The following is a 15,063-nucleotide window of genomic DNA, read 5'->3' as shown; positions in this document are numbered from 1 at the left end:
GAATACACTAATTTGAAGGGGTGTCCATATACTTTTGTGTATATATAGCGTATCTATCTGTCTCTCTCTATCTAGGGATCCTGAGTGGCGCAGCGGTCTAAGGCACTGCATAGCAGTGCTAGAGGCGTCACTACAGACACAGGTTCAATCCCGGGCTGTATCACAACCGGCCGTGATCGGGAGTCCCATAGGGCGGCGCACAATTGGCCCAGCGCCGTCCGGGTTAGGGGAGGGTTTGGCCGGGGTAGGACACAATAATTTGTTCTTAACTGACTTGCCTAGTTACATAAAGGTTGAATAAAAAATAAACAATCTAGATCTTTCCTTCTCTCTACCCGTTCTTTGTCCTTTGTCTTCACCCCCCCTTCCCCAGGTGGCCATGCTCTCCGTGCAGGTCCAGTCCAGAGCCTCAGCCCCCTGGTCTCACCCTCTGAGGGGGGAGAGCTGTGTTGTGTCCCCCTCTCTCCCCCCTCCTCCTCCTCCGGCCCCTGTCTGGACGGCCTGGGGCCTCCCTCCCCCTCCCCCTGCGCACCACCTAAGGACCCCCTCAAAGACAAGCCCAGCCTGGCAGAGTTCCTGCCCATGCTCACCCAGGGATGGGCTGAGATCTTCATACGCAGACCCTCAGGTAAACACTCAGACGCACTCACGTCTGCATACACACATCGCATACACACACACACAAACACACGCTTGTTGAATAACTTCCTGTTTGTTTACAGGAAGAGACCATTTTAGATGATTTTCCCTCTGGCTTCTTTTTTCTTCTCTACTCTCTTCCTCCTCCTCCGACCTGACTGATTCATTCATTCATCCATTCGTTCATTCATTCATTCATTCTTTAGAGTCTGAGACGTTAGGGGAGTGGCGGGGGGGTGCTAAGCTGACATATGGAATGGTTTAAGATGGTCATACTATGGATCATTTAGCTATTTGATTTTAAATTTTAGGACCCCTTTAGGTATAAAAAAAATATACAATATTTGATATAATATAGATTTAGGCATTTACTACTACTACTTATTTACTACTACTACTAAAGCCCATAGAAACTTGCATTGAATAACACATTCATAAATGGCAAAAAGGACAGTCAAAAGATAAATCATAAGAAACAAGGTTTTGAAGTGTCTGTCCTATATCTAGGAGAAGAACTCAGGGTGTATGTGTGTATATATATATATTTTACACATATTTACCCCCTTTTTTGTGTAGGCACAAGACTACCTTCAAACTTCCATTAGTTTTTTTAAACCGGTACCGGTTACCTTCAGACGAGTCCCATGACACTTGTGGGGGTCCGAGACCAGAACGGAGAACACCATCGTGTTCATTGGAAACTCCCCTTTCCACAGTGGAGCCCCAATAGTTTGTAGCCCAAACGGTTTGGACGCTACCAAACAGAGGTTGGCACATCGCAGTACCTACTTCAGACGAGTCTCCTGACACTTGTGGGGGTCGTAGAGCAAAACGGAGTACGCCATCATGTTTGTGAGAGTCTCCCCTTTCAATAGAGTTTATAGGCCAAACCGTTCGGACGCTACAGATGTTTACGCGAGAAGACAGATTTTCGGGATGTCTCATGGTCTGACAAAGCTCTAGCTCTGCCACCTTTCACCACAGATGTGGAAGTGTGACACTGGCAGATGCTGTGGATTGCATCCAATGCAAAATAAACAGATATCTCTAGCTTAAACTGACCTATTTTTATGAGAATGTTTTTGTTATGTAACTTAGATTGACGCACCGGTGCGTCAATCAACTCTAGGGGGTTAATTGACTTATCTCTCCATGTCTAGGTAACACCAGCTGGTTGATGTGTCTGGAGAACCCTCCCAGTCCCTTCTCCTCTGAGCTGGGTAACATGCCTCTCCAGGAGCTGTCCTCTGTCCTCATGGCCATGGAGGGGGTCAAGGAGCCCCCCACCCAGACCGCCAGCGCCCCCGCCAGCACAGCCACCCCCGCCCCGACCCCCGTGGCCCTTAACCCCCCCGGACCCACCCCCATCCAAGGGGGCAAGCCTGGACTCATCCAGCGCTCTAACACAGGTGAGGAGGCTGTGGGGGGAGAGGAAAAGGGTGTGTAGTGGTGGGTTGGGGATTTTATGTGTGTGTGTGTGTGTTGAGTTGAGTATTGTGTCTGTGTGTTGGATATTGTGTGTGTATTGTGTATTGTGTCTGTGTGTTGAGTATTGTGTGTGTGTTGAGTATTGTGTATTGTGTCTGTGTGTTGAGTATTGTGTACACGTGTGTGTGTGTGTTGAGTATTGTGTATTGTGTCTGTGTGTTGAGTATTGTGTCTGTGTGTTGGATATTGTGTGTGTGTGTTGAGTATTGTGTGTTGAGTATTGTGTATTGTGTCTGTGTGTTGGATATTGTGTGTGTGTGTTGAGTATTGTGTGTTGAGTATTGTGTATTGTGTCTGTGTGTTGGATATTGTGTGTGTGTGTTGAGTATTGTGTATTGTGTCTGTGTGTTGGATATTGTGTGTGTGTGTGTTGAGTATTGTGTGTTGAGTATTGTGTATTGTGTCTGTGTGTTGGATATTGTGTGTGTGTGTTGAGTATTGTGTGTTGAGTATTGTGTCTGTGTGTTGGATATTGTGTGTGTGTGCTTTTGTGGTCTACCTTTGCACAGGTTCCAGTGTGGAATACCTCTGGTAGTGGTTGTCCTAATTGAATGGACTTTATGGTTAATACTGTATTGAGGTAGAAGTGGTATAGTTGGATCAGCGTGTTACAGGCCTGATACCCTGGACGCAGAATTCCGTGATACGCTCCTATTCATCTGAATAAAACCTGGGTGTGAAATTACCATCTGGTTCTATTTTCAAGATTTAGACACAACGAGAACACTTGATAAAGTGTCTGGCGCTCTGCTTATGCTATCTAAAATCTGTGTCCAGTGTAGCAGGTTAAAAAACCTACTGTTTTCCTGACACCCCAGTATAGCTCCCCAGGCATCATCAGGTTGTGAGAAGTAACTACTGCTGTACTTCACTGAACATGAACCTCCCTCCAGTCTGCTTGGCGCTCTCTCTCTGCTCTCTCTCTGCTCTCTCTCTGCTTGTTCATGAGGGCCAGTCTGAACTAGGTGCTCCACAGATTCACTGATCTCTATATCATCAGGATCGGTCAAATGTCAGTTAATTTAGAAGCTGGGTGATTTGTAGATCAGATCATATATGCACCTTGCTCAGGTTGATCCTTGTGAACAAACACTGTTTCTTGTTCCGGTTTCATAAGATGAAAGATGCTAGACTTAGCTCACAAACACATAACAAAACACACACACACATTGCTAATTCCATCATTGTGTTGCGGAGTCCTTTGTCATTTCTGTCTGTCGTATGTTTCACATATATATATATATATATTTTTTTTTACTAGTTCCCTATTTTATATATTGTGAATTTCATTTGATATTTTATCCACTTTCTTTATCATATTTTTTTTATCATATTTGAATTCCTACTGTTTTCCCTCCATTGTAAATTCATTTTATCCTCTACCTTGTTTTGGATTGGTTTATTATTTTCTATTTCCTGTCACGCTGGTTTGTGATTGGCTGCACTGTGTTGATTGGCGACCTGGCTCGTCCAGTGGGCTCTCTCTCCTCTCTGGGTCTGTCCTTCGCCCCGTCCCCAGTTCCGGGACGGCTCCAAAGGAGCATTTCCTGGGCAGGTACAAACAGCGTGGCCACCCTCCCAACATATGCGTCACCCCAAACCAGTGGTGGCTGGTGGCACTTTAAATGGGAGGATGGGTTCATAGTAATGGCTGGAACTGTAACGAATGAATGGAATGGTATATCAAACACATCCATCCATTTATTCCATTCCATCCATTACTGTGAATGCATCCTCCCCTCACCAGCCTCTTTTGCCCCAACATACGTGTGCCCCCCCCCCCCCCCCCCCCCCCTCCCTCCCCTCCCCCCATGTAATCATCAGCCAATAATTTCAATCGATTAATCAACCAGCCGCCGAGATGAACCAATCAGATGACTGGATTTGTTCATGATGATTTTATGAAATGTGTATGTCTTTTTAACACGTGACCCCAGCCCCTTGTCCTGTGGCCCTGAAATGTACTTCCTGTCTCCTGTTTGACCTCTAACCTCTGACTCTTCACCCCTTGACATCGTCATAGAGGTTATGCGTGTATCATAGAAACAAAGTCAAGACAGACCTCATCCAGGACACAAACACCTCTTTTTGGCTTCTCTGGTGGCCATTTTGAGTTCTGGTCACCATTTGTATTAGGGATACAATTTTGGTCACCACACCATCCAATAAGATTATGTTTTGTGAGGTGTTACGGTGTGGAGTGTTCATTGTAATATTCTGCTACTGTCAGTATCCTAGATGTCCATTGGCTGAAAGGAAGAGAGGATGAGGTCTGGTCTGGGCTGGTGTTGCAGTAGCTGGAGTGTGTAGAGAGAGAGAACCCACTAACCGACCGACCACACGTGTTTGAAGACAAATCAAATAGATGTTACTAATGATGACGTTATAAAAATAAATAAAGATGTTTTTCGCTGGCGGTCTGGGTGGGGGGCTCCTTGACCCCCTCCATGTCCCAGTAATTAATTAATAAGTAATAATATAATATTACTTATTAATTAGTAATAAATATTGGGTAAAAAAAAACACCAACGTTTCGGCATCACTGTGCTTTAAGAAGGTTGGTGGTGCCGAAACGTTGGTGGTTTTTTACCTAATAAATTACTGGGAGTTTATACATAGTGTGCAACTCTCTTTAATAGCTTCCAGTTTATTCTCCGTTAGTCAGGTACCTCTACACTAAGTGATGTTCTCTGGGTGTGCGCCAGCTTATGCTTTCTATTAGACTAATGATGAGGTTACCAATGATGATCAGCCAATGGCTGATATGCTGCTACCTGCTAGTGTGCTCATTGATCGGTCTCCCTACGTGTGTGTGTGTGTGTGTGTGTGCGCCCCTTTGATTGTGCCTGCCTGACTGATTCTGTTTGATCACTGACTGATCTGTGTGTGTTTAGTGGGTGTGTTACCACTTAAGTGATGGTCTGGTATACTAGAGGTAGTAGTTTGTATATTAACATAGGGGTGGAAAGTAGTGGTAGTTTATTTTGTGTGTGAGTTTTGTTTCTCTTTGTCTGTGTGTAGAGAATGTGTTTGAGTGTGTTTTTATTACGTGTGTTTATTACATTTGTGTGTGTACCGTGTTCATTAGTTACGTTTTTGTGTGTGTGTGCATGCGTTCGTTGCCGTGTGTGTGTGAGCATGCGTGTGTTGCTGTGTGTGTGTGAGCATGCGTGTGTTGCTGTGTGTGTGTGAGCATGCGTGTGTTGCCGTGTGTGTGTGAGCATGCGTGTGTTGCTGTGTGTGTGTGAGCATGCGTGTGTTGCTGTGTGTGTGTGAGCATGCGTGTGTTGCTGTGTGTGTATCTGTGTGTCCCTCGTTCCCTCTCTAACCCTCTCCTCTCTGTCGCCCCCTGCTGTAGACTCTGTGGTAGTGCTAGAGGAGGAGACAGGGGTCAGGGGCCACGTAGTCTCCCCCTCTGATTGGCCGGAGGCTGAGGAGTTTGGGGCCATGCCCTCTGAACCCATCTACATCACTGCTGACAAGTTCACCAATGCCCCGCCCCCTAGAACACTCAGCAGGGTGAGTAGTACACTACAGCTAGGGTGTTAAAGGAAGAAAGGGTACAACAGCTAGGGTACTACATGAAGAACCACTGAGCAGGGTGAGAACACTACAGCTAGGATACTACAGCTAGGATACTATAGGATACTACAGCTAGGATACTACAGGATACTACAGCTAGGATACTACAGCTGGGATACTACAGCTGGGATACTACAGCTGGGATACTACAGGATACTACAGCTAGGATACTACAGCTAGGATACTAAAGGATACTACAGTTAGGATACTACAGGATACTACAGCTAGGATACTACAGCTAGGATACTACATGATACTACAGCTGGGATACTACAGGATACTACAGCTAAGGTACTACAGGATACTACAGCTGGGATACTACAGGATACTACAGCTAAGGTACTACAGGATACTACAGCTGGGATACTACAGCTAGGATACTAAAGGATACTACAGTTAGGATACTACAGCTAGGATACTACAGCTGGGATACTACAGCTAGGATACTACAGCTGGGATACTACAGGATACTACAGCTAGGATACTACAGCTAGGATACTAAAGGATACTACAGCTAGAATACTACAGCTAGGATACTACAGGATACTACAGCTAGGATACTACAGCTAGGATACTACAGGATACTACAGCTAGAATACTACAGCTAGGATACTACAGGATACTACAGCTGGGATACTACAGCTAGGATACTATAGGATACTACAGCTAGAATACTACAGCTAGGATACTACAGGATACTACAGCTGGGATACTACAGCTAGGATACTATAGGATACTACAGCTAGAATACTACAGCTAGGATACTACAGCTAGGATACTACAGGATACTACAGCTAGAATACTACAGCTAGGATACTACAGCTGGGATACTACAGGATACTACAGCTAGGGTACTACAGGATACTACAGCTGGGATACTACAGCTAGGATACTATAGGATACTACAGCTAGGATACTACAGGATACTACAGCTAGGATACTACAGCTAGGATACTACAGGATACTACAGCTGGGATACTACAGCTGGGATACTACAGGATACTACAGCTAGGATACTACAGCTAGGATACTAAAGGATACTACAGTTAGGATACTACAGGATACTACAGCTGGGATACTATAGGATACTACAGCTAGGATACTACAGCTAGGATACTACATGATACTACAGCTGGGATACTACAGGATACTACAGCTAAGGTACTACAGGATACTACAGCTGGGATACTACAGGATACTACAGCTAAGGTACTACAGGATACTACAGCTGGGATACTACAGCTAGGATACTAAAGGATACTACAGTTAGGATACTACAGCTAGGATACTACAGCTGGGATACTACAGCTAGGATACTACAGCTAGGATACTACAGGATACTACAGCTAGAATACTACAGCTAGGATACTACAGGATACTACAGCTAGGATACTACAGCTAGGATACTACAGCTAGGATACTACAGGATACTACAGCTAGAATACTACAGCTAGGATACTACAGCTGGGATACTACAGGATACTACAGCTAGGGTACTACAGGATACTACAGCTGGGATACTACAGCTAGGATACTACAGGATACTACAGCTAGAATACTACAGCTAGGATACTACAGGATACTACAGCTGGGATACTACAGGATACTACAGCTAGGATACTACAGCTAGGATACTACAGGATACTACAGCTGGGATACTACAGCTAGGATACTACAGCTAGGATACTACAGCTAGGGTACTACAGCTGGGATACTACAGGATACTACAGCTAGGATACTACAGCTAGGATACTACAGGATACTACAGCTGGGATACTACAGCTAGGATACTACAGCTGGGATACTACAGCTAGGGTACTACAGCTAGGGTACTACAGCTGGGATACTACAGCTGGGATACTACAGCTGGGATACTACAGCTGGGATACTACAGCTAGGATACTACAGCTAGGATACTACAGGATACTACAGCTGGGATACTACAGCTAGGATACTACAGCTAGGGTACTACAGCTGGGATACTACAGCTAGGGTACTACAGCTAGGGTACTACAGCTAGGATACTACAGCTAGGATACTACAGCTGGGATACTACAGCTGGGATACTACAGCTGGGATACTACAGCTGGGATACTACAGCTGGGATACTACAGGATACTACAGCTAGGATACTACAGGATACTACAGCTGGGATACTACAGCTAGGATACTACAGCTAGGATACTACAGCTAGGATACTACAGCTAGGATACTACAGCATACTACAGCTGGGATACTACAGCTAGGATACTACAGCTAGGATACTACAGCTGGGATACTACAGCTGGGATACTACAGCTGGGATACTACAGGATACTACAGCTGGGATACTACAGCTGGGATACTACAGCTAGAATACTACAGCTAGGATACTACAGCTGGGATACTACAGGATACTACAGCTAGGATACTACAGGATACTACAGCTGGGATACTACAGCTAGGATACTACAGCTAGGATACTACAGCTAGGATACTACAGCATACTACAGCTGGGATACTACAGCTAGGATACTACAGGATACTACAGCTAGGATACTACAGCTGGGATACTACAGCTGGGATACTACAGCTAGAATACTACAGCTAGGATACTACAGCTGGGATACTACAGGATACTACAGCTGGGATACTACAGCTGGGATACTACAGCTAGGACACTACAGCTAGGATACTACAGCTAGGATACTACAGCTGGGATACTACAGCTAGGATACTACAGCTGGGATACTACAGTTAGGATACTACAGCTAGGATACTACAGCTAGAATACTACAGCTAGGATACTACAGCTAGGATACTACAGCTAGGATACTACAGCTAGGATACTAAAGGATACTACAGTTAGGATACTACAGGATACTACAGCTAGGATACTACAGCTAGGATACTACAGCTAGGATACTAAAGGATACTACAGTTAGGATACTACAGGATACTACAGCTAGGATACTACAGCTAGGATACTACATGATACTACAGCTGGGATACTACAGGATACTACAGCTAAGGTACTACAGGATACTACAGCTGGGATACTACAGGATACTACAGCTAAGGTACTACAGGATACTACAGCTGGGATACTACAGCTAGGATACTAAAGGATACTACAGCTAGGATACTACAGCTGGGATACTACAGCTAGGATACTACAGCTGGGATACTACAGGATACTACAGCTAGGATACTACAGCTAGGATACTAAAGGATACTACAGCTAGAATACTACAGCTAGGATACTACAGGATACTACAGCTAGGATACTACAGCTAGGATACTACAGGATACTACAGCTAGAATACTACAGCTAGGATACTACAGGATACTACAGCTGGGATACTACAGCTAGGATACTATAGGATACTACAGCTAGAATACTACAGCTAGGATACTACAGGATACTACAGCTGGGATACTACAGCTAGGATACTATAGGATACTACAGCTAGAATACTACAGCTAGGATACTACAGCTAGGATACTACAGGATACTACAGCTAGAATACTACAGCTAGGATACTACAGCTGGGATACTACAGGATACTACAGCTAGGGTACTACAGGATACTACAGCTGGGATACTACAGCTAGGATACTATAGGATACTACAGCTAGGATACTACAGGATACTACAGCTAGGATACTACAGCTAGGATACTACAGGATACTACAGCTGGGATACTACAGCTGGGATACTACAGGATACTACAGCTAGGATACTACAGCTAGGATACTAAAGGATACTACAGTTAGGATACTACAGGATACTACAGCTGGGATACTATAGGATACTACAGCTAGGATACTACAGCTAGGATACTACATGATACTACAGCTGGGATACTACAGGATACTACAGCTAAGGTACTACAGGATACTACAGCTGGGATACTACAGGATACTACAGCTAAGGTACTACAGGATACTACAGCTGGGATACTACAGCTAGGATACTAAAGGATACTACAGTTAGGATACTACAGCTAGGATACTACAGCTGGGATACTACAGCTAGGATACTACAGCTAGGATACTACAGGATACTACAGCTAGAATACTACAGCTAGGATACTACAGGATACTACAGCTAGGATACTACAGCTAGGATACTACAGCTAGGATACTACAGGATACTACAGCTAGAATACTACAGCTAGGATACTACAGCTGGGATACTACAGGATACTACAGCTAGGGTACTACAGGATACTACAGCTGGGATACTACAGCTAGGATACTACAGGATACTACAGCTAGAATACTACAGCTAGGATACTACAGGATACTACAGCTGGGATACTACAGGATACTACAGCTAGGATACTACAGCTAGGATACTACAGGATACTACAGCTGGGATACTACAGCTAGGATACTACAGCTAGGATACTACAGCTAGGGTACTACAGCTGGGATACTACAGGATACTACAGCTAGGATACTACAGCTAGGATACTACAGGATACTACAGCTGGGATACTACAGCTAGGATACTACAGCTGGGATACTACAGCTAGGGTACTACAGCTAGGGTACTACAGCTGGGATACTACAGCTGGGATACTACAGCTAGGATACTACAGCTGGGATACTACAGCTGGGATACTACAGCTGGGATACTACAGCTGGGATACTACAGCTGGGATACTACAGCTAGGATACTACAGCTAGGATACTACAGGATACTACAGCTGGGATACTACAGCTAGGATACTACAGCTAGGGTACTACAGCTGGGATACTACAGCTAGGGTACTACAGCTAGGGTACTACAGCTAGGATACTACAGCTAGGATACTACAGCTGGGATACTACAGCTGGGATACTACAGCTGGGATACTACAGCTGGGATACTACAGCTGGGATACTACAGGATACTACAGCTAGGATACTACAGGATACTACAGCTGGGATACTACAGCTAGGATACTACAGCTAGGATACTACAGCTAGGATACTACAGCTAGGATACTACAGCATACTACAGCTGGGATACTACAGCTAGGATACTACAGCTAGGATACTACAGCTGGGATACTACAGCTGGGATACTACAGCTGGGATACTACAGGATACTACAGCTGGGATACTACAGCTGGGATACTACAGCTAGAATACTACAGCTAGGATACTACAGCTGGGATACTACAGGATACTACAGCTAGGATACTACAGGATACTACAGCTGGGATACTACAGCTAGGATACTACAGCTAGGATACTACAGCTAGGATACTACAGCATACTACAGCTGGGATACTACAGCTAGGATACTACAGGATACTACAGCTAGGATACTACAGCTGGGATACTACAGCTGGGATACTACAGCTAGAATACTACAGCTAGGATACTACAGCTGGGATACTACAGGATACTACAGCTGGGATACTACAGCTGGGATACTACAGCTAGGACACTACAGCTAGGATACTACAGCTAGGATACTACAGCTGGGATACTACAGCTAGGATACTACAGCTGGGATACTACAGTTAGGATACTACAGCTAGGATACTACAGCTAGAATACTACAGCTAGGATACTACAGCTAGGATACTACAGCTAGGATACTACAGCTAGGATACTACAGCTAGGATACTACAGGATACTACAGCTAGGATACTACAGGATACTACAGCTAGGATACTACAGCTAGAATACTACATGATACTACAGCATACTACAGCTAGGATACTACAGCATACTACAGCTAGGATGCTAGGATACTACAACTAGGATACTACAGCTAGAATACTACAGGATACTACAGCATACTACAGCTAGGATACTACAGTTAGGATACTACAACTAGGATACTACAGCTAGAATACTACAGGATACTACAGCATACTACAGCTAGGATACTACAGCATACTACAGCTAGGATACTACAGGATACTACAGGATACTACCGCTAAGATACTACAGCATACTACAGCTGGGATACTACAGCTAGGATACTACAGCTGGGATACTACAGCTAGGATACTACAGCTGGGATACTACAGCTGGGATACTACAGCTAGGATACTACAGCTGGGATACTACAGCTGGGATACTACAGCTGGGATACTACAGCTGGGATACTACAGCTAGGATACTACAGCTAGGATACTACAGGATACTACAGCTGGGATACTACAGCTAGGATACTACAGCTAGGGTACTACAGCTGGGATACTACAGCTGGGATACTACAGCTGGGATACTACAGCTAGGATACTACAGCTAGGATACTACAGCTGGGATACTACAGCTGGGATACTACAGCTGGGATACTACAGCTAGGATACTACAGGATACTACAGCTAGGATACTACAGCTAGGATACTACAGTTAGGGGACTAGGAGCACAGAACCCTAATATAAAGGCATGACATTCGATGTTGCCTGGACCCCTCAATAGGGTTTAGTGACCAACTATAAGGGCTAAGAATACAGAAACCTGAAATGAGGACACTAGGTTGCTACAGCAAGGATCCCTCAAAACAGAAGTATGATTTACAATAGAATATGGCAAAGTTGGTTATTGTGAGACATTGATTATGTTTTGGTACTTTTTTCACCTCATCCCTCCTTCCCTTCAGTCCTCCTCCAGTTCCAGCCAGGACGATGAGAAGTCCACCCTGGAGGAGGTGAGTGAGGGGGCCATCCCCATCGACCAACCCCCCCTGGCCCCCTCCACCCCGGGCAGCCAAGGCCCAGAGCTCCCCCTCCAGACCCAGAACCAGCCTGGGACCCAGACCCTCAACAAGTCCAGCTCCTCCCCTGAGCTCCAGGCCCTACCAGAGGCCTTCCCTAATGCCACAACCGGGCCTGGGGCCGGAGTAGGAGAGGCACCCGAGGTTAGGACACCCTCGGAGGGGAAGAGCCAGCCACAACAGCCCCCGGCGGAGAAGGAGATGGAGAAGGTGGAGAGTGGAGGAGGAGAGGTGAACGGACAGAGTCAGAGTGGGGATTCCACCCCAGTGACAGGGGGGTTGTCTGGGGCATCGGGAGGAGGAGGTTCCTCTTCCTCCCAGGGAGCCAGGATGAGGCTGGAGTTCCCAGCGCCCCACCAGCCTGGCCCCCTCTCACCCAGCGGAGGGCACCGTCCCAGGGGTCACACCATCTCAGTGTCGGCCCCCTCCTCCAGGAGAGAGCGGACAGGAGGAGACGTGTACCACACCACCCGGCCCGGACCCACCAACACTGAGAAGACCAGTGGACTCAGTCCCAGGTTAGATAGACCCATTCACGCTTAGCAGGCACAAGCACACAAGCACGCAGACACACACATACAGAGCCTTTCCTAATGCAATTATTTCCTCTCTCTCTCTCTCTCTCTCCTGTAGTTTTGTGTTCCTTCAGCTCTACCACTCTCCCTTCTTTGGCAACGAGGCCAACAAGCCCCTCCTGCTGCCCAAGTCTCAGGTGAGTGTGTGCTGTAGTGATTTGTGTGTGTTTAACGGTGTGTGTACTGTAACACGTGTGTGTGTGTAACGGTGTGTGTACTGTAACGTGTGTGTGTGTGTGTGTTGTCTCTCTCTCTCCTAGCTGATCGACAGAGCGGTGAAGGTTTTGGACCAGATGCCTCCGTATGATACCCATAAGATTGGAGTGGTGTTTGTAGGAGCTGGGCAGGTGAGAGGAGATACTGTTTTTTCTTTAGTCATTTCTAGGTCCTTTTTCTTTAAAGGGATACTGCCAGATTCTTACCCAGAGTCAGTTGAACGTGTGGATACCGAGTGGCGCAGTGGTCTAAGGCACTGCATCGCAGTGCTAGAGGCGTCACTACAGACCTGGGTTCTATCACAAGCGGCCGTGATCGGGAGTCCCATAGGGCGGCGCACAATTGGCCCAGCGTCGTCCGGGTTAGGGGAGGGTTTGGCCGGGGGGGCTTTACAAGTAGGCTGTCATTGTAAATAGAGAATTTGTTCTTAACTGACTTGCCTAGTTAAATAAAATATACAATTTGTATGTCTCTGCATCCAGTATGAAGTAAGTTAGAGGTAGTTTTGCAAGCCAATGCTAACTAGTGTTATCGCAATTCCTTAATTCAGAAACTGCTTAATTGCCAGAATCTCTCAGTATCCCTTTAAGCCAGGGATGGGATACTTTGATGAACTCATCATGAGGGGCCTCTGTGGCTCGCTGGTCTGATCTCATCATGAGGGGCCTCAGTGGCTCGCGGGTCTGATCTCATCATGAGGGGCCCCAGTGGCTCGGGGGTCTGATCTCATCATGAGGGGCCCCAGTGGCTCGGGGGTCTGATCTCATCATGAGGGGCCCCAGTGGCTCGGGGGTCTGATCTCATCATGAGGGGCCTCAGTGGCTCGGGGGTCTGATCTCATCATGAGGGGCCCCAGTGGCTCGGGGGTCTGATCTCATCATGAGGGGCCTCAGTGGCTCGGGGGTCTGATCTCATCATGAGGGGCCCCAGTGGCTCGGGGGTCTGATCTCATCATGAGGGGCCCCAGTGGCTCTGGGGTCTGATCTCATCATGAGGGGCCTCAGTGGCTCGGGGGTCTGATCTCATCATGAGGGGCCTCAGTGGCTCGGGGGTCTGATCTCATCATGAGGGGCCTCAGTGGCTCGGGGGTCTGATCTCATCATGAGGGGCCTTAGTGGCTCGGGGGTCTGATCTCATCATGAGGGGCCTCAGTGGCTCTGGGGTCTGATCTCATCATGAGGGGCCCCATTGGCTCGGGGGTCTGACCTCATCATGAGGGGCCTCGGGGGTCTACGTACCACATCCATGCCACACATGCAGTCAGAGCCGGCTCTAGCTGTTTGGGGGCCCTAAGCAAAGTTTTGTTGGGGGGCCCCGCCATCTTTGCGAGCAAAACATTTTAGCGTCACCCCTCTTGACAGCGAGAGAAAAAAATTACATTTCCTGCAATTCTACACACTTTGCCACGGGGCGTAGAGAAGATTTAGCAATTTTGTGACCAATTTCCTGCAATTCACGTTGCCACAGGGTGGAGAGAAATGTTTGTGTGACTAACTAAATCAATGGGGGCCAATTGGTCGGTAATTCGACCATGATTACTACAAGTTTAGACAGCTGGCCACTAGACTAACTTACCATTCTAAAAAGGTTTAGCTGACATTAGGCTAACAAGAGCAAAACTGCCGGTGCACAACCACATTTGGAAATTCCACCTTGTATATTCTACTATTCTAACTCTCAACAGTAAGTTGAGACCCCGACTGAGTTCCCCAAAAAATTATTTCAGTTTACATTTTGGGGGGGGGGGGGGGGGGGGGGGGGTAGGGGGGTGCAATATGGAATGTCCACTCAAATCAAATCAAATTGTATTTGCCACATGCGCTGAATACAACAGGTGTAGACAATACAGTGAAATG

The 15,063-nt window shown here is 46.4% G+C and overlaps 2 protein-coding genes across 2 annotated transcripts in view; one reads left to right on the top strand and one right to left on the bottom strand.

Moving 5' to 3' along the window:
• tsc2 (TSC complex subunit 2) overlaps positions 1-13,857 on the top strand; it is a gene marked incomplete at its 3' end in the record, with an annotated part of 49,056 nt that extends 35,199 nt beyond the window's left edge. The window contains exons 30-36 of the mRNA XM_084190302.1: positions 374-628; positions 1,800-2,048; positions 5,486-5,646; positions 12,303-12,934; positions 13,050-13,128; positions 13,252-13,338; positions 13,798-13,857. Coding sequence (XP_084046428.1) covers positions 374-628; positions 1,800-2,048; positions 5,486-5,646; positions 12,303-12,934; positions 13,050-13,128; positions 13,252-13,338; positions 13,798-13,857 — 1,523 coding nt within the window. The remainder of the gene's footprint in view (positions 1-373; positions 629-1,799; positions 2,049-5,485; positions 5,647-12,302; positions 12,935-13,049; positions 13,129-13,251; positions 13,339-13,797) is intronic.
• Positions 13,858-14,380: 523 nt separating this feature from the next.
• LOC311115093 (tuberin-like) overlaps positions 14,381-15,063 on the bottom strand; it is a gene marked incomplete at its 3' end in the record, with an annotated part of 13,788 nt that continues 13,105 nt past the window's right edge. Inside the window, exon 18 of the mRNA XM_084190301.1 lies at positions 14,381-14,437. Within this exon, the coding sequence (XP_084046427.1) occupies positions 14,381-14,437 (57 nt within the window). The remainder of the gene's footprint in view (positions 14,438-15,063) is intronic.

Source organism: Coregonus lavaretus (assembly GCF_964263955.1).
Source record: "Coregonus lavaretus genome assembly, contig: HAP1_SCAFFOLD_326, whole genome shotgun sequence".
NCBI lineage: Eukaryota > Metazoa > Chordata > Actinopteri > Salmoniformes > Salmonidae > Coregonus > Coregonus lavaretus.
This window is presented reverse-complemented; position numbering and strand designations above follow the sequence as displayed.